The 19502-nt window shown below is 46.6% G+C and overlaps 1 protein-coding gene across 4 annotated transcripts in view; it reads left to right on the forward strand.

Annotated features, from left to right (window-relative positions):
* LOC106569513 (receptor-type tyrosine-protein phosphatase S) overlaps positions 1-7989 on the forward strand; it is a 122364-nt gene extending 114375 nt beyond the window's left edge. For all 4 annotated transcript variants that reach the window (XM_014140942.3, XM_014140944.3, XM_082960970.1 and 1 more), the window contains 8 exons: positions 579-733; positions 1401-1686; positions 1965-2143; positions 2365-2491; positions 2679-2804; positions 3575-3729; positions 3852-3987; positions 4109-7989. In XM_014140942.3, coding sequence (XP_013996417.2) covers positions 579-733; positions 1401-1686; positions 1965-2143; positions 2365-2491; positions 2679-2804; positions 3575-3729; positions 3852-3987; positions 4109-4177 — 1233 coding nt within the window. In that variant the 3' untranslated portion in view covers positions 4178-7989. The remainder of the gene's footprint in view (positions 1-578; positions 734-1400; positions 1687-1964; positions 2144-2364; positions 2492-2678; positions 2805-3574; positions 3730-3851; positions 3988-4108) is intronic.
* The last annotated feature ends 11513 nt before the right edge of the window (positions 7990-19502 follow it).

The following is a 19502-nucleotide window of genomic DNA, read 5'->3' on the forward strand; positions in this document are numbered from 1 at the left end:
CCCTGCCACTGTGTCTCATAAAGTAGTAATGATAATACTGTCTTCCCCTCTCCTCTCTACTCTCTCCCCTCTCCTCTCCTCTATCCTCTCTACTCTCTAATCTCTACTCTCCTCTCTCCTCTATTCTCTCTCCTCTCGTATCGTCTCTTTTCTCCTCTCTCCTCTCCTTTCTCTCGTGTCGTCTCTCGTGTCGTCTCTCGTGTCGTCTCTCGTGTCGTCTCTCGTGTCGTCTCTCGTGTCGTCTCTCGTGTCGTCTCTCGTGTCGTCTCTCGTGTCGTCTCTCCTCTACTCTCTTCTCTCGTCTCTTCTCTCCTGTCTTCTCTCTTCTCTTCTCTCTTCTCTTCTCTCATCTCTCCTCTACTCTCTTCTCCTCCCTACTCTCCCTACTCTCCTCTACTCTACTCTCTCCTCTCCTCTCCTCTCTTCTCTCCCCTCTTCTCTCTTCTCTCCCCTGTTCTCTCTTCTCTCCTCTTCTCTTTTCCCTACTCTCCTCTTTTCCCTACTCTCCTCTACTCTACACAGAATGGCTCTGTGAAGGTGGTAATAGTTGTGGTAGTAATGATAACAATCTCTTCCAGAATGGTTGTAATGAGCGGAGGGAAGTACGTCAGTTCCAGTTCACTGCCTGGCCAGACCACGGTGTACCAGAGTACCCCACTCCGTTCCTGGCCTTCCTACGCAGGGTTAAAGCCTGCAACCCCCCTGACGCTGGTCCTGTCATCGCACACTGCAGGTATGAGGACACACACATATACCCTCACACACACACATATACCCTCACACACACACATATACCCTCACACACACACACATATACCCTCACACACACACACACACACATGTACCCTCACACACACACACACACACACACACACCACACACACACACACATGTACCCTCACACACACATATACCCTCACACACACACACACACACGTACCCTCACACACACACACACACACACACACACGTACCCTCACACACACACACACACACACACACACGTACCCACCCACACACATATACCCGCACACATAAGGGCTTATGTCTGTGTGGGGGCTTATGTGTGTGTGCGGTATATCTGTGTATGGGTATATACACACACATATATACCACACACGCATATAACGCGCGCACACACACATATACCGCACACACACATACCCACACACACATCACACAGATATACCCATACACAGATATACCGCACGCACATATATGCCCGCACGCACATGCCCACACACACATATACCACACACCTGCGACATGTAAACAGCACATACACACACACACACACCCTGGATCCAGTCACCCAAACATGACAGACTGTCTTGAAGAATTGCCACTGACAGTTCAGTAGGTATGTTTACACTCATAACTTCCTCTCTTTCTTACCTCAGTGCGGGCGTGGGTCGTACCGGTTGCTTCATCGTGATCGACGGCATGCTGGAACGGATCAGACACGAGCGCACGACCGACATCTATGGTCACGTGACTCTGATGAGGTCACAGCGGAACTACATGGTGCAGACGGAAGACCAGTACGGCTTCATCCACGAGGCTCTGCTGGAAGCAGTGGCTTGTGGGAACACGGAGGTGGCGGCCCGGAGCCTGTTCTCCTACATGCAGAAGCTGGGCAAGGTGGAGAGTGGAGAGCACGTCACTGGCATGGAGCTGGAGTTCAAGGTAAATACAGAAATATATCAGAACAGAAATACATCACCGGCATGGAACTGGAGTTCAAGGTAAACATAGAAAGACCAGGTATTGAAATGCATACAGTAGCATACATTTTTAATAGAAAACATGTTGAAATATAGTAGAAATACATTTATTCAATGCAAGTGCAGAATAAAAATTAGGAAGAATGCATTGCCCTTTAACTTTGTTCATAGGCATGTGTTTCTGTGGGGGGGAAAGTCAATCTCCCCCTCCCCTCTTTCCTCTCCCCCGCCTCCCCACAGCGTCTGGCCAACACCAAAGCCCACACGTCTCGGTTCGTCAGTGCCAACCTGCCATGTAACAAGTTTAAGAACCGCCTGGTCAACATCATGCCCTATGAGACCACCCGCGTCTGTCTGCAGCCAATCCGAGGCCTGGAAGGATCAGATTACATCAACGCCAGCTACATTGATGGATACAGGTAAAGCTCAACCAAGGAAGAATAATTAGTAATATGGGCATCTCATTTCAAGGAATTGTTCCATGATATGTGGACCAGCGGCCATATTCTGGGTCTCAAATGATGCTTATAATATAATTGAAAAATCCAAATGTTAGAAATGTGTCCATTCTAATTCTATGGTTTCTTTACATTGGATCAGAACCCTGTATAACACAACACCCATCGTCTAATGTGTATAGGCAGCAGAGAGGTTACATGGCCACCCAGGGCCCACTGGCTGAGACGACAGAGGACTTCTGGAGGATGCTGTGGGAACACAACTCTACCATCGTGGTCATGCTCACTAAACTGAGAGAGATGGGACGGGTAAGGTTACACACACACAAACACACGTGCACACACACGTGCACACACAAACACATCTGCACACGCATGTATGCTCGCACACACACAGAAACACACCACACAAACACATACACGCACACACACACACACACTCAGAGACAGAAATACGTACGTGATGCCATCTCTGTACCTCCGTGTGTACCTGCAGGAGAAGTGCCATCAGTACTGGCCCGCAGAGCGGTCTGCTCGGTACCAGTACTTTGTAGTGGATCCCATGGCTGAATACAACATGCCTCAGTATATCCTCAGAGAGTTTAAGGTCACCGATGCAAGGGTGAGTATGTGTGTGTATTTATCTGTCCACAGTACTGTATATCCTCCTCAGACAAGGCAAGGTCAATGACGCAAGACTGTGTGCCTGTGTGTGTTGCTTGTAAATGACTTATCCCTTTTGTAGCATACTTGATATTGGAATCAGACACACTGACCTCTCCCCTCTATCTGTCCTTTGCAGCTAACATGTTCCATCGACCCACAGTAGATTACACAGTAGTCAACCCTGTCCTCTGCTGACGCCCTTATCGTGTGTGTGTTTGTGTGCTTGCATTCCGGGGTGTGTGTGTGTGTGTGTGTGTGTGTGTGTGTGTGTGTGTGTGTGTGTGTGTGTGTGTGTGTGTGTGTGTGTGTGTGTGTGTGTGAGCTGTAGATTACTCCAGTTAAGCCTGTCCTGGCGGCCCGTTGACAGATGTTGTATTGATCTCTGTTAAAGTGGAGTCACGCCGTCTGAGCAGAGAACAGACGTAATTGGCTAGAGACAGGCAGGCCACAGAGTCTGGCAGACAAGACAGGACTCATACACATATAAAGCCGACAGAGGGTTGGTGCTGGAGCTCAGCCACCAGAACAGACCTGATAAGACATAACTCTGGTAACAGATAGATAGTACAATAGTTTGTTTGGTTAAATCAGTAGAAGGGACATCTTACCTTCACTTATCCACTCACATAAGGATCAGTGATTACCAGTAACAATATGGAGGATGGTTTGAGTAGTCATACTCAACATTGCTCTCATCAGCACTTCTTCTGCCCGTTCTCGCATCAGGATGGCCAATCACGGACAGTTCGTCAGTTCCAGTTCACCGATTGGCCAGAGCAGGGAGTTCCTAAATCTGGAGAGGGCTTCATTGACTTCATTGGCCAGGTGCACAAAACCAAGGAGCAGTTTGGACAGGACGGCCCAATCAGTGTCCACTGCAGGTAAGAGTCATTGCCATAGCTATAGGTTTGACTAACAATGTATTCCCCTGATATACTTCACACACCTCATTCTGATTACTGATGTACATTAGTCTAGCCGCTATGTGTGTGTGTGTGCGCAGTGCGGGTGTGGGGCGGACCGGAGTCTTCATCACTCTGAGTATCGTTCTGGAGAGGATGCGTTATGAAGGAGCTGTGGACATCTTCCAGACTGTTAAGATGCTGAGGACACAACGCCCTGCCATGGTACAGACGGAGGTAGGACTCAGTCTCACTGTTGAAAACCATGGCTATCAGACAAGTAAATGTGATTTCTCTGTGTCTGGAAGCCACGGTAATGGTAGTCTGTTGCTCTGTCCTGTCTATTTCCCCGGTTCAGGATGAATACCAGTTCTGCTACCAGGCTGCCCTGGAGTACCTGGGGAGTTTTGACCACTATGCAACCTAAGAGAGGAGAGGAACTGTCATCCCTCCATCCTTCTGTTCAGATAGAGGTCCACAGAGAGACGAGGAACAGCGAAAGAGAGGCGTAGACTGGAAAACGACAAAACAATGAACCTTATATCCCACTGGAGGGGCGATGCTACTAACAAGGAGTAATTATACAAGAACAACAACAGCAACATACAAAACAACAGCAACATACAAAACAACAGCAACATGCAAAACAACAGCAACAACATGCAAAACAACAGCAACAACATGCAAAACAACAGCAACAACATGCAAAACAACAGCAACAACATGCAAAACAACAGCAACAACATGCAAAACAACAGCAACAACATGCAAAACAACAGCAACAACATGCAAAACAACAGCAACAACATGCAAAACAACAGCAACAACATGCAAAACAACAGCAACAACATGCAAAACAACAGCAACAACATGCAAAACAACAATATACAAAATAACAATAACATACAAAGCAACAACAACTAGACAAACGTCAAATAAAACCTGTACTCTCAGGAAAGACCTGCAAAGGGTGTGTTGGGAGTTAGAGACAGACTATTACATGTGTAATCCTGCATATTCTTCTTACCTCAGTGTTCAAAATGTGGAGGACTTATAAAACCTGTGTGTGTTGTGGTCAGCTATTTCAAAAACGAAAACCAGTGATACATGTATAAAAGGACAACGAAAAGCCTGGATATCTGCTGCACCTTAAATGGGTTTTCTATCTTATCTTTCTATCTGTGGGTTTAGTGTACGAGGGGTGAACATTTCCACGTGTCTGTCGCTCTGCATTCGTGGTGTCTGTTGCTGCCACAGCTAGTCCTGGTCCACAGCACAGTTTTAGACCTATAGAACTAGAAGGACGGTTTGAGCTGCATGTCTGTGATTGGACACCAGACTCTCCTACCCACAGTGCCAAGAGAAACCACGCTGTTCCTGGGCAGATGGGAAATTAACTTTGACCTCTAATGAGAAGGAGGGATGGTACCCGTCTACATCCAGCATACATGATGATCCATGAGCTCCAGGTTGAGGTTGCCTGTAGGCACAGATCTAGGATAAGTTTACCATCCTGAAATCGTAATCTAAACCATTCGGGTGGAAAAACAAAACTGACCTAAGAACATTGTCTGGGGGCAACGTCACCCTACTCCAAGCGTGGATCAATATTATTACAAGTCAATGTTCAGACATCCATGCTTTGCTTGCTATGTCCTGACATCTTACTACATAGAGTAATGACAAAGGTTAAACACAGTTCAGGCAGTTCCATTTCAATCCCAGCCAGTCATTTTGGGAGATGCACTGAAATTACGTGTATGAATTGAAAATTGGCTTTATTTTTCTTGGAGGACCATTTCGATGAATGAACAGAATTTGAGTTAATTTCCTTAATTGACTGGAGTGTGTTTTGGGGGGAACATTTTCCACATTCTGCAGAAAATATTGTAATGATCCTATTCATTGTGGTTCAGTGTCTTTGCCTTATGTTTCACCATGTTGGTTTTCAGCTGCTTACGTTACATCCAATGTATCTGAGCTAAGCAGTGAGCGTCGTAATGTAGCTTACACCTACTTGAATTCTGCCACTCTGCATTGGAATGGTCCTGATGGCTCAGTGTGTTGGAGTATGGTTCTGACAACACAAAGGTTGTGGGTTCAAATCCTGCTTGGGCTACATATACAGTAATGAGTATGTGTGTTAACGTTGAATTGGATGAACTTTGTTTGCTTGATAAACCCAGGTCCTCATGGGTTGAGAGTAGAACTCAAACTCTCTTCTCTTGCCCACAGTAAGACAGGACTCTTCACATCTTCTCTCCGCTCTGTCTCTGCTTGTAGTCCTACTGTACAGACAAACTAAACGACACAACCTTTAGTCCACTCCAGCATCCCCTACAATCCCTTTAAATATCATCCTCTCTTATTGATTTGACGTTCTATAATCTGCTGCCCCAGATACGTTGTGATTGAACAGCACAGTATGAACTTAGACTGTATATACTGTGTGACGTATAGAGAGTTCTTTATAATGCAGTACATACAGTAGGCCTGACTGACGTAGAGTTAAGCAATAAGGCCCGAGGGGTTGTGGTATATGGCCAATATACCATGGCTAAGGGCTGTTCTTAGGCAAGACGCAGTGTGGAGTGCCTGGATACAGCCCATAGCTGTGGTATATTGACCATGTACCACAAACCCCTGAGGTGCCTTATTGCTATTATAAACTGGTTACCAACTTAACTAGAGCAGTACAAATACCTGTTTTGTCATACCCGTGGTATACGGTCTGATATACCACGGCTGTCAACCAATCAGCATTCAGGGCTCGAACTACCCAGTTTATAAAAGTTCTTTATAACACAGTATATAGGCCTGACTGACGTATAGAGTTGAAACAAGTGGGGCATAATTATTATCATCAAAAAAGAGCCTTATTGTTGACTTTTTGATATGATTTTTGAAATATGTATCATCGTTCTATTTTGTTACTGTTATGGCTCTTTGTTTTTACTACTTTTTGATTTGTTTAATTACTGTTTGATTTGAGGAAAATAACTCAATATAACCAATGAGATGTCTACTTGGCAAGCCAATTTTTCTGTATGATATCGTCATAGTTTTTTTTAATGGTCATTTTTAAGTGCTTTTTTATTTGCTTTAGTATATCGTAGACAGAACCTGCGTAGAATGCTATTTGATACTGCTATCCTCATAGACAGATTCAGACCTAGTTTCAGTTTACAGCCCCTATCATAGCACCAGTGGTACAATCCAATTGCCAATAGGGGTTTAGGGTGTCGGGGCATAGAGAGTTTAAACGTCGAGCAAAGTACAGTAGTCGGTGAAAGTCTATGTTGCACTGTATTCAGTGAACCGTGGCGTTTCAGTTCGCTACTACAGATAGACGGAGAGTATAACGGCATTTTGACACAAAGGGAAAGGCCACACAAAAAGACCCTCATTACTTTAATTAACAGTGAAATGATCTTGATATGTTATTTAAGTGTGGTCCAAAAGTCTATCTGGTGTGACTTAAAATGAACCTTAAAACGATGACTATATAATATATATACACTGAACAAAAATATAAACGCAACATATAAAGTGTTGGTTTCATAAGCTGAAAAAAGCTTAATTCTCTCAAATGTTGTTTACATCCCTGTTAGTGAGCATTTCTCTTTTGTCTAGATAATCCATCCCCTTGACAGGTGTGGCATATCAAGAAGTTGATTAAACAGCATGATCATTACACATGTGCACCTTGTGCTGGAAAGAATAAAAAGCCAATCTTAAGTGTGGAGTTTTGCCACACAACATAATGCCACAGATGTCTCAAGTTTTAAGGGAGTGTGCAATTGGCATGCTGACTGCAGGAATGTTCACCAGAGCTGTTGCCAGAGAATTGAATGTTAATTTCTCTCCCATAAGCTGCCTCCAATGTTGTTTTAGAGAATTTGGCAGTACGTCCAACCAGCATCACCACCGCAGACCATGTGTATGGCGTTGTGTGGGCGAGCAGTTTGTTGTGAACAGAGTGCCCCATGGTGGCCGTGGAGTTATGGTATGGGCAGGCAGTAAAATCTTTGAAATTGTTAAATGTTGCATGTATATTTTTGTTCAGTATAAATACACCTGACATAAAAGACACAGAGTAAACATGTCATCAAGCGAGGACCAGTTCCGATGACATCACGTAATCACCTTTAACCTGGTTATTTCCTTTAAACCCTGGATGTAGATAATATTGAATGTTGACTTTGTATTAAAAGCAGGATGATTGAATATACCACATAATGAGTCATTTAGTTCCTCTGTCCTTGTATGTGAGTGTCTGACAGCTGGCTGAGAATCATGCACTGTAAAACAATAGGACTGAAAACAAGGGAGAGACGAGCAAGGAGAAAGCCTTCATCATGAGCTTAATCTCAAGGAGATGGAAGGCGTGAACTGTGAAGTGTATGCTTCATATTTTTCCACTAGATGGAGTCCGAACTACTTTTCTTGCTGGAAAATAGCTCCTTACTCCATCCATAAATGCATTCACAGTCACACAGATGCTCTACTGACACATTCTGGTTGTATGAGGACAGCCCAAATGGTTGTCTTTGAATCAAATACAATTTTATTGGTCGCATACACATATTTAGCGGGCGTTATTGCAGGTGTTGTCACGACTTCCGCCGAAGTCGGTCCCTCTCCTTGTTCGGCGGGCGACGTCACAGGCCTTCTAGCCATCGCCGATCCACTTTAATTTGTTTTGTCTTTGTCTTACACACCTGGTTTCAATCCCCCAATTACTTGTTCATTATTTAACCCTCTGTTCCCCCATGTTTGTTTGTGAGTAATTGTTCGTTGTATATCGGTCCGTTTTTGTGGGCTCGCTATCTTGCTTTGTATTTGTGTATTTTGAGAAAAATACGTTGATTACTCATATCTGCTGTCCTGCGTCTGACTCTCTACACCAGCTACACACAGGACCATTACAGAATTACTCACCTGAAATGGAGTCAGCAGGAGCAGACGGCCCCCCTTTCTCGGTCGAAGAGCGCGTCCAGCAGCACGCGACCTTGTTACAACGTCTGGGCACCGCCATGGATTGCGTGCTGCAGACGATGGATAGATGGGAGAGAGGAGGTTTTCCAACGTCTCCACCAGCCCCACTACAGCAGGCTCCACAGTCCACCCCTCCTTCACACGGTCCCAGCGGGATTCGGCTCGCACTCCCGAGGGAGTATGATGGGACGGCTGCCGAATGCCAGGGGTTCCTACTCCAGCTGGAGCTCTACCTGGCGACTGTCTACCCGGCTCCTTTGGGACGTGAGAGCGTGTCCGCCCTCGTCTCCTGCCTCTCAGGCAAAGCCCTGGAGTGGGCCAATGCCATATGGAGTGAGGGAGACACGGCGTTGGACCATTACCCATTGGAACGTTTGTTCCACCTGAGTCAGGGGACGAGGAGCGCACAGGGTTTTGCTTTGGACTTCCGGACCCTGGCCACCAGCGTGGGATGGAACGACAGGGCCCTGATCGATCACTACCGGTGCAGTCTGTGCGAGGACGTCCATCGGGAGTTGGCCTGCCGAGACACCACCCTCACGTTGGACCAGCTGGTGGACCTGTCCATCCGGCTGGACAACCTGCTGGCTACCCGTGGACGTCCGGATCGGGGCCTGTCAGTTCCATCCCCCAGCACCTCCGCTCCGATGCCCATGGAGCTGGGAGGTGCTGCGCTTAGGGCGACCGGAGGAGGGGGAATTCCCTGCACCATTTGTGGTTGCAGAGGGCACTCTGCTGGTCGGTGCTGGGGAGGTTCCTCAGGGAGTCGAGGCAGCAGGTAAGGCACTATCGTGTCACCCCAGGTGAGTCGGCACCAGGCTCACCCAGAGCCCCCTGTTGCTCACATGTATGTGTTTATTAAATTTCCTGAGTTTTCCCCGCATTCCCAGCATAAGGCACTCGTAGATTCAGGCGCAGCTGGGAATTTTATTGCCCGTTCATTTGCCCATAGTTTAGGGATCCCCCTTGTTCCTGTGGATATGCCCTTCCCTGTGCACGCCCTAGATAGTCGACCATTGGGGTCAGGGCTGATTAGGGAGGCCGCCGCTCCAATAGACATGGTTACGCAGGAGGGTCACAAGGAGAGAATCAGTCTCTTCCTTATTGATTCTCCTGCATTTCCCGTGGTGCTGGGCCTACCCTGGTTGGCCTGTCATGACCCCACTATTTTGTGGCAACAGAGGGCTCTCAAGGGGTGGTCACAAGAGTGCTCGGGGAGGTGTGTAGGAGTTTCCATCGGTGCGACTACGGTGGAAAGTCCAGACCAGGTCTCCACCGTGCGCATCCCCTCAGAATATGCTGATTTGGCTCTCGCCTTCTGTAAGAAGAAGGCAACTCAATTACCACACCATCGATGGGGGGATTGTGCGATAAATCTCCTGGTAGACGCAGCACTTCCCAGGAGTCACGTGTATCCTCTGTCACAGGAGGAGACGGCGGCTATGGAAACATATGTCTCCGAATCCCTGGGGCAGGGATACATTCGGCCCTCCACTTCACCTGCCTCCTCGAGTTTCTTTTTTGTGAAGAAGGATGGAGGTCTGCGCCCGTGTATTGACTATCGGGGTATCAATCAGATCAGTGAGGTATAGCTACCCACTGCCTCTCATCGCCAGTGCGATCGAGTCAAGGCACGGGGCGCTTTTCACAAAATTGGATCTCAGGAGCGCTTACAACCTGGTGCGTATCCGGGAGGGGGGCGAGCGGAAGACGGCATTTAGTACCACCTCAGGGCACTATGAGTACCTCGTCATGCCGTACGGGTTGATGAATGCTCCATCAGTCTTCCAGGCCTTTGTTGATGAGATTTTCCGGGACCTGCACGGGCAGGGTGTAGTGGAGTATATCGACGACATTCTGATATACTCTGCTACACGCGCCGACCGAGCAGGTGTCCCTGGTGCGCAGGGTGCTTGGTCGACTGTTGGAGCATGACCTGTACGTCAAGGTTGAGCAATGTCTGTTCTTCCAACAGTCCGTCTCCTTCCTAGGGTATCACATTTCCACGTCAGGGGTGGAGATAGAGAGTGACTGCATTTCAGCCGTGCGTAATTGGCTGACTCCCACCATGGTAAAGGAAGTGCAGTGGTTTCTAGGGTTTGCCAACTACTACTGGAGGTTTATCCGGGGTTTTGGTCAGGTAGTGGCTCCCATTACCTCACTGCTGAAGGGGGGGACCGGTGCGACTGCAGTGGTCGGCTGAGGCGGACAGGGCTTTTGGTCACCTGAAGGCTTTGTTTACCTTGGCTGCCATGCTGGCTCATCCAGATCCCTCTTTGGCGTTTATAGTGGAGGTGGATGCGTCCGAGGCTGGGATAGGAGCCGTGCTCTCTCAGCGCTCGGGCACGCCACCAAAGCTCCGCCCCTGTGCTTTCTTTTCGAAGTAGCTCAGCCCGGCGGAGCGAAACTATGATGTGGGGGACCGGGAGCTGTTGGCTGTTGTTAAGGCTCTGAAGGCGTGGAGACATTGGCTTGAGGGTGCTAAACACCCTTTCCTTATCTGGACTGACCACCGCAATCTGGAGTACATCCGGGTGGCGAGGAGACTGAACCCTCGCCAGGCAAGGTGGGCCATGTTCTTTACCCGTTTAGTCTCTGATCGGGGTCCCCAGTTCACGTCCAGGGTCTGGTGAGCGTTCATGGAACGTCTGGGGGTCTTGTTCAGCCTCACCTCAAGTTTTCACCCCGAGAGTAACGGACAGGTGTAGAGAGTAAACCAGGATGTGGGTAGGTTTCTGCGGTCATATTGCCAGGACCGGCTGGGGGAGTGGGCGGCGTTCATCCCCTGGGCAGAGATGGCCCAAAACTCACTCCGCCACTCCTCCACTAACCTCTCTCTCTTCCTGTGCATACTGGGGTATCAGCCGGTTCTGGCACCTTGGCATCAGAGCCAGATCGAAGTTCCTGCGGTGGACAAATGGTTTAAGCGCTCGGAGGAGACCTAGGACGCCGCCCATGTGCACCTGCAACGGGCCGTGAGGCAGCAGAAGGCGAGCGCCGACCGCCACCGCAGTGAGGCCCCGGTGTTCGCACCGGGGGACCGGGTCTGGCTCTCGACCCGAAATCTGCCCCTCCGCCTGCCCTGCCGGAAGCTGGGTCCGCGGTTTGTGGGGCCATTCAAAGTCCTGAGGAGACTGAACGAGGTATGCTACAGGTTACAGCTAACCCCAGATTACCGTATTAATTCCTTGTTCCATATGTCTCTCCTCAGGCCGGTGGCTGGTCCACTCCAGGAGTCTGAGGTGCGGGAGGTTCCTCCGACCCCTCTGGACATCGAGGGGGGCCCCGGCGTATGCTGTTCGAGCCATCTTGGACTCGAGGCGTCGGGCGAGGGGCCTTCAGTACCTCATGGAGTGGGAGGGGAACGGTCTGGAGGAGAGATGCTGGGTGCCGATGGAGGACGTCTTGGACCCTTCGTTGCTGTGGGAGCTCCACCGTCTCCACCCGGATCGCCCTGCGCCTCGTCCTCCGGGTCGTCCCCGAGGCCGGTGTCGGCGCGCTGCTGGAGCCGCGCGTCAAGGGGAGGGTACTGTCACGACTCCCGCCGAAGTCGGTCCCTCTCTTTGTGCGTTCGGCGGTCGACGTCACCGACCTTCTAGCCATCGCCGATCCACCTTTCATTTCCATTTGTTTTGTCTTACACACCTGGTTTCAATCCCCCAATTACTTGTTCATTATTTAACCCTCTGTTCCCCCATGTTTGTTTGTGAGTAATTGTTCGTTGTATATCGGTCCGTTTTTGTGGGCTCGCTATCTGCTTTGTATTTGTGTATTTTGAGTAAAATAAGTTGATTACTCATATCTGCTGTCCTGCGCCTGACTCTCTACACCAGCTACACACAGGACCATTACAGGTGTAGGGAAATGCTTGTGTTCGTAGCTCCAGTGCATTAATATCTAAAAATAAACAACAATACACAAAAATCTAAAAAGTAAAAGAATGATATTAACAAATATATAATATTAGTAGGAGTAATGTCGGAGTCTAGGAGACTGCTTTTCCTTCACTCTGCGGTCCAACTCATCCCAAACCATCTCAATTGTGTTGAGGTCGGGTGATTGTGGAGGCCAGGTCATCTGATGCAGCACTCCATCACAATCCTTCTTGGTCAAATAGCCCTTACAAAGACTGGAGGTGTGTTGGGTCATTGTCCTGTTGAAAAACAAATGATAGTCCCACTAAGCTCAAACCAGATGGGATGGCATATCGCTGCAGAATGATGTGGTAGCCATGCTGGTTAAGTGTGCCTTGAATTCTAATTAAATCACTGACAGTGTCACCAGCAAAGCACCATCACACCTCCTCCTCCAGGGAACCACACATGCAGAGATCATCCATTCACCTATTCTGCATTTCACAAAGACACGGCGGATGGAACCAAAAATCTTAAATTTGTATGTAAATAGTCCGGGTGACCATTTGATTAACTGTTCAGCAGTTTTATAACTTAGGGGTAGAAGCTGTTAAGGAGCCTTTTGGACCTAGACTTGGCGCTCCGCTACCTCTTGCCGTGCGGTAGCAGAGAGAACAGTCTATGATTTGGGTAACTTCCTCTGACACTGCCTACTACAGTTGAAGTCAGAAGTTTACGTACAGTTAGGTTGGAGTCATTATAACTCGTTTTTCAACCACTCCACAAATTTCTTGTTAACAAACTATAGTTTTGGCAAGTCGGTTAGGACATCTACTTTGTGCATGACACAAGTAATTTCTCCAACAATTGTTTGCAGACAGATTATTTCACTTATAATTCACTGTATAACAATTTCAATGGGTCAGAAGTTTACATACACTAAGTTGATTGTGCCTTTAAACAGCTTGGAAAATTCCAGAAAATTATGTCATGGCTTTAAAATCTTCTGACAGGCTAATTTACATAATTTGAGTCAATTGGAGGTGTATCTGTGGATGTATTTCAAGGCCTACCTTCAAGCTCAGTGCCTCTTTACTTGACATCATGGGAAAATCAAAATAAATCAGCCAAGACCTCAGACAGAAAATTATAGACATCCACAAGTCTGGTTCATCCTTGGGAGCAATTTCCAAACGCCTGAAGGTACCACGTTCATCTGTACAAACAACAGTACGCAAGTATAAACACCATGGGACCATGCAGCCGTCATACCGCTCAGGAAGGAGACGCGTTCTGTCTCCTTGAGATGAATGTACTTTGGTGCGAAAAGTGCAAATCAATCCCAGAACAGCAAACGACGTTGTGAAGATGCTGGAGGAAACGGATACAAAAGTATCTATATCCACAGTAAAACGAGTCCTGTATCGACATAACCTGAAAGGCCGCTCAGCAAGGAAGAAGCCACTGCTCCAAAACCGGCATAAAAAAGCCAGACTACGGTTTGCAACTGCACATGGGGACAAAGATTGTACCTTTTGGAGAAATGTCTGATGAAACAAAAATAGAACTGTTCGGCCATAATGACCATCGTTATGTTTGGAGGGAAAAAGGGGGAGGCTTGCAAGCCGAAGTACACCATCCCAACCGTGAGGCACGGGGGTGGCAGCATCATGTTGTGGGGGTGCTTTGCTGCAGGAGGGACTGGAGCACTTCACAAAATAGATGGCATCATGAGGCAGGAAAAGTATGTGGATATATTGAAGCAACATCTCAAGACATCAGTCAGGAAGTTAAATGGATCTTCCAAATGGACAATGACCCCAAGCACACTTCCAAAGTTGTGGCAAAATGGCTTAAGGACAACAAAGTCAAGGTATTGGAGTGGCCATCACAATGCCCTGACCTCAATCCCATAGAAAATTTGTGGGCAGAACTGAAAAAGCGTGTGCGAGCAAGGAGGCCTACAAACCTTACTCAGTTACACCAGCTCTGTCAGGAGGAATGGGCCAAAATTCACCCAACTTATTATGGGAAGCTTGTGCAAGGCTACCTGAAACGTTTGACCCAAGTTAAACAATTTAAAGGCAATGCTACCAAATACTAATTGAGTGTGTAAACTTCTGACCCACTGGGAATGTGATGAAAGAAATAAAAGCTGAAATAAATCATTCTCTACTATTATTCTAACATTTCACATTCTTAAAATAAAGTGGTGATCCTAAGACAGGGAATTTTTACAGGGATTAAATGTCAGGAATTGTGAAAAACTGCGTTTAAATGTATTTGGCTATGGTGTATGTAAACTTCTGACTTCAACTGTAGGTCCTGGATGGCAGGAAGCTTGGTTCCAGTGAAGAAATGGGCCATATACTCTACCCTCTGCAGCACCTTACGGTCGGATGCCGAGCAGTTGCCATACCAAGGAGTGATGCATCTGGTCAAGATGCTCTCTGTAGAACCTTTTGAGAATCTGGGGACCCATTCCAAATCTTTTCAGTCTCCCGAGGGGGAAAATGTGTTGTCGTGCCCTCTTCACGACTCTCTTGGTTTGATGTGGACACCAAGGAACTTGAATATCTCGACCCGCTCCACTGCAGCCCAGTCAATTTTTATGGAGGCCTGTTCAGCCCTCCTTTTCCTGTAATCCACAATCAGCTCCTTTGACTTGCTCATATTGAGGGAGAGGTTGTTGTCCTGGCACCACACTGCCAGATCTCTGACCTCCTCCCTATAGGCTTTCTCATCGTTGTCGGTAATCAGGCCTACCGTTGTTGTGTCGTCAGCAAACTTAATGGTGTTCTTGGAGTCGTACTTGGCCACGCAGTCGTGTGTGAACAGGGAGTTCAGGTATGAACTAAGCACGCACCCCTGAGGGTCCCGGTGTTGAGGATCGGCGTGGCAAATGTGTTGTTGCGTAACCTTAACATCTGGGGGCGGCCCGTCAGATAGTCCAGGATCCAATTGCATAGGAAGGTGTTTAGTCCCAGGGTCCATAGCTTAGTGATAAGATTTGTGGGCACTATGGCATTGAACGCTGAGCTGTAGTCATTGAACAGCATTCTCACATAGATGTTCCTTTTGTACAGGTGGGAAAGGGCAGTGTGGCGTGCAATTGAGATTGCGTCATCTGTGGATCTGTTCGGGCGGTATGTGAATTGGAGTGGGTCTAGGGTTTCCGCGATTATGGTGTTGTGAGCCATGACTAGCCTTTCAAAGCACTTCATGGTTACCGACTTGAGTACTATGGGGCGGTAGTCATTTAGACAGGTTACCATCGCATTCTTGGGCATAGGGACTATGGTGGTCTGCTTGAAACGTAGGTATTACAGGAGAGATAGAAAATGTAATTGAAGACACTTGCCAGTTGGGCTGCTCATGCTCTGAGTACACGCCCTTAATATTAGACATCACATACCAGCAGTTATTGACAAATAGACACACACCCTTGCCCCCCATCTTACCAGACATAGCTGCTCTGTCCTGCTGATGCACAGAAAACCCAGCCAGCTCTATATTATCCGTGTTGTCGTTCAGCCACGACTCTGTGAAACATAAGATATTACAGTTTTTAATGTCCCATTGGTAGGATAGTCTCGACTGTAGATCGTTGAGTTTGTTTTCCAGTGATTGCACGTTGGCCAATAGAACCGATGGTAGTGGTGATTTACTCACTAACCTCTGAATCCTCACAAGGCACTCCGACCTTCTCCCTCTATATTTCCACCTTTTCTTCATGCGAATGACAGGGATTCGGGCCTGGTCTCCGGAAAGCAGTATATCCTTTGCATCGGAGTTATTAAGTACCAAAACAAGGTTGAAGGTAATAGGCTTGATGTCTTCAACCATCCATAAATCCCCTTGTGACAGAGGGAATTGAAGCATGTGACAGGGGGAATTGAAGCATGTGACAGGGGGAATTGAGCTTGTGACAGGGGGAATTGAAGCTTGTTGTGTGTAACAGGATGGGGTAATTCAATGCAAGCTTCACTAAACAATAAAAAAAACGCGTTACGCTCGACCCGCTCAGTTTTCACCCACAAAACACCAGAAAATGACCCAGAGTTGAACCAGCTCACCTGCTTTTACACTATGATGTGACTATTAGATGTACAATGTTTCTTTTGAGAAACATATTTAAAAAGAAATAGTTTCACCATATTAAAACAAGAGTTCAGTTCATGTAGAGCTGTTGCAATCATAACATTTTGTCTGGCGGTTATTACCATGCAAAAGAGCAAGTGTGCATATGAAGTGGCTATGTTGAGTGTAAAAGTGATCATTTGAAATAGGTCCTATATGCTAGATTTAGAGTTATTTGGACTCTTTAGTTGTGAATGATACAAACCTTAGAATGTCTCAGAAATCAAAACATATGTGGGCTGCATGATGTGACTATAGGCTATTGATGATTTTAGAATGTAGCAAAAAAAAAGGCTTGCTCTCTGTTCCTTGCTTCAGGCTGCACACACTGTTCTTTCATCAAATAATGATATTTTCACATCAGACTATTCTCTATTTAATCTTGTCTTTACTAATATGTAAAAGTAGTTTCGATTTAGAATGGCCCATTATCAAATGGGAAGGAACAGGGGCAGGAGAATAAAGATGGCATCCATATGCACCAGTAGCCAGCTTTCCCGTTGGTTCCGGTTACTTCACTCCACACATCAACCACTGTTTGAGGAGCATGCAGTCTCTAGCTGCACAACATGTGACATTCCACCCACACTGTATGCCATGGGCTCTCCAACCCTGTTCCTATATTTACCAAGTGCTTAATTTGGGAAGCCAAGTGAAATCTGTTCTGGAACATTGATAGTAACATGTTTTCACAACGACAGCCCCTCTCTCTGCCTGCTGGAGAAAGGAATGAAGGACAGAGAGGAGAAGATGAAAACGCACGGTGGTGAAATATTCTGTATCCAAAGGTAATGTGACAGCCTATTAATTATGAAAATATAAAAAAATCCATATTACTAGGCTATTCAAAATCAAATCCAAATTCACTATAATTGCAAGCTTAGCCACATGCACAATCAATGAGCCAACAGCATCACCTAGGCCTATACGTTCTCTTCCAGACTCATGAATAGAACGTTTGGAGAGTAACATAAGGTAACCATACCATCCAGTATGCATAATAATACAGCCCACACTCAAAGGCCATTACTAGAATGTGTTTAATTTCGGAGTATAGGCTAGACTAGTGGTTCCCAAACGTTTTATAGTCCCGTACCCCTTCAAACATTCAACCTCCAGCTGCGTACCCTAGCACCAGGGTCAGCGCACTCTCAAATGTTGTTTTTGACATCATTGTAAGCCTGCCACATACACACTATACGATACATTTATTAAACATAAGAATGAGTGTGAGTTTTTATCACAACCCGGCTCGTGGGAAGTGACAAAGAGCTCTTATAGGACCAGGGCACAAATAATAATAATCAATCATTTTGCTCTTTATTTTGCCATCTTACATATAAAACCTTATTTGTTCATCAAAAAATGTGAATAACTCACCACAGGTTAATGAGAAGGGTGTGCTTGAAAGGATGCACATAACTCTCCAATGTTGGGTTGTTTTGGAGAGAGTCTCACTCTTAAATAATTGTCCACACACAGTCTGTGCCTGTATTTAGTTGTCATGCTAGTGAGGGCCGAGAATCCACTCTCACATACATACGTGGTTGTAAATGGCATCAGTGTATTAACCGTGCAATTTGCCAAGACAGGATACTCTGAGCGCAGCCCAATCCAGAAATCTGGCAGTGGCTTCTGATTAAATGTAATTTTCACAGAACAGCTTGTTAATTTCGATGAGGCTCTCTTGTTCAGATATCGGTAAGTGGACTGGAGGCAGGGCCTGAAAGGGATAACGAATCCAGTTGTTTGTGTCGTCCATTTTGGTAAAGCACCTGCGTAATTGCGCAGCCGACTCACTCAGGTGCTTCACTATATCACATTTGACATTGTCCGTAAGCTTGAGTTCATTTGCACACAAAAATCATACAATGATGGAAAGACCTGTGTTGTCCTTGTTAATGCAGACAGAGAAGAGCTCCAACTTCTTAATCACAGCCTTAATGTTGTCCTGCACATTCAATATAGCTGCAGAGAGTCCCTGTAATCCTAGATTCAGATCATTCAGACGAGAAAAAACATCACCCAGATAGGCCAGTCGTATGAGAAACTCATCATCATGCAAGCGGTTAGACAAGTGAAAATTATGGTCAGTAAAGGAAACTTTAAGCTCATCTCTCAATTTAAAAAAACATGTCAAATACTTCGCCCCTTGATAACCAGTGCACCTCTGTACGTGTTACATGGTCGCTGCCCATATCATTGCATAATTCAAAAAATACACGGAAGTTCAGGGGCCTTGCTTTAACAAAGTTAACCATTTTCACTGTAGTGTCCAAAACGTCTTTCAAGCTGTCAGGCATTCCCTTGGCAGCAAGAACCTCTCGGTGGATGCATCAGGGTACCCAAGCGGCTTCAGGAGCAACTGCTTGCACGCATGTTACCACTCCACTATGTCTCCCTGTCATGGCTTTTGAGTCATCAGTTCAAATACTAACACATCTTGACCATCAACGTCCATTTGATGTCACAAAGCTGTCCAGTACTTTAAAAATATCCTCTCATGTTGTCCTGGTTTCCAGTGGTTTGCAGAAGAGGATGTCTTCCTTAATTGACCCCCCATAAACGTAACAGACATATACCAGGAGCTGTGCCAGGCCCGCCACGTCTGTTGACTCATCCAGCTGTAACGCATAGAATTCACTGGCTTGTATGCGAAGCAGTAATTGTTTCAAAACATCTCCTGCCATGTCACTGATGCGTCGTGAAAAGGTGTTGTTTGATGAAGACATTGTCTGTATAGTTTTTTTAACCTTTTCC

The sequence above is a fragment of the Salmo salar genome, chromosome 14, assembly GCF_965601325.2.
Source record: "Salmo salar chromosome 14, fSalSal1, whole genome shotgun sequence".
In the NCBI taxonomy this organism is placed as follows: Eukaryota; Metazoa; Chordata; class Actinopteri; order Salmoniformes; family Salmonidae; genus Salmo; species Salmo salar.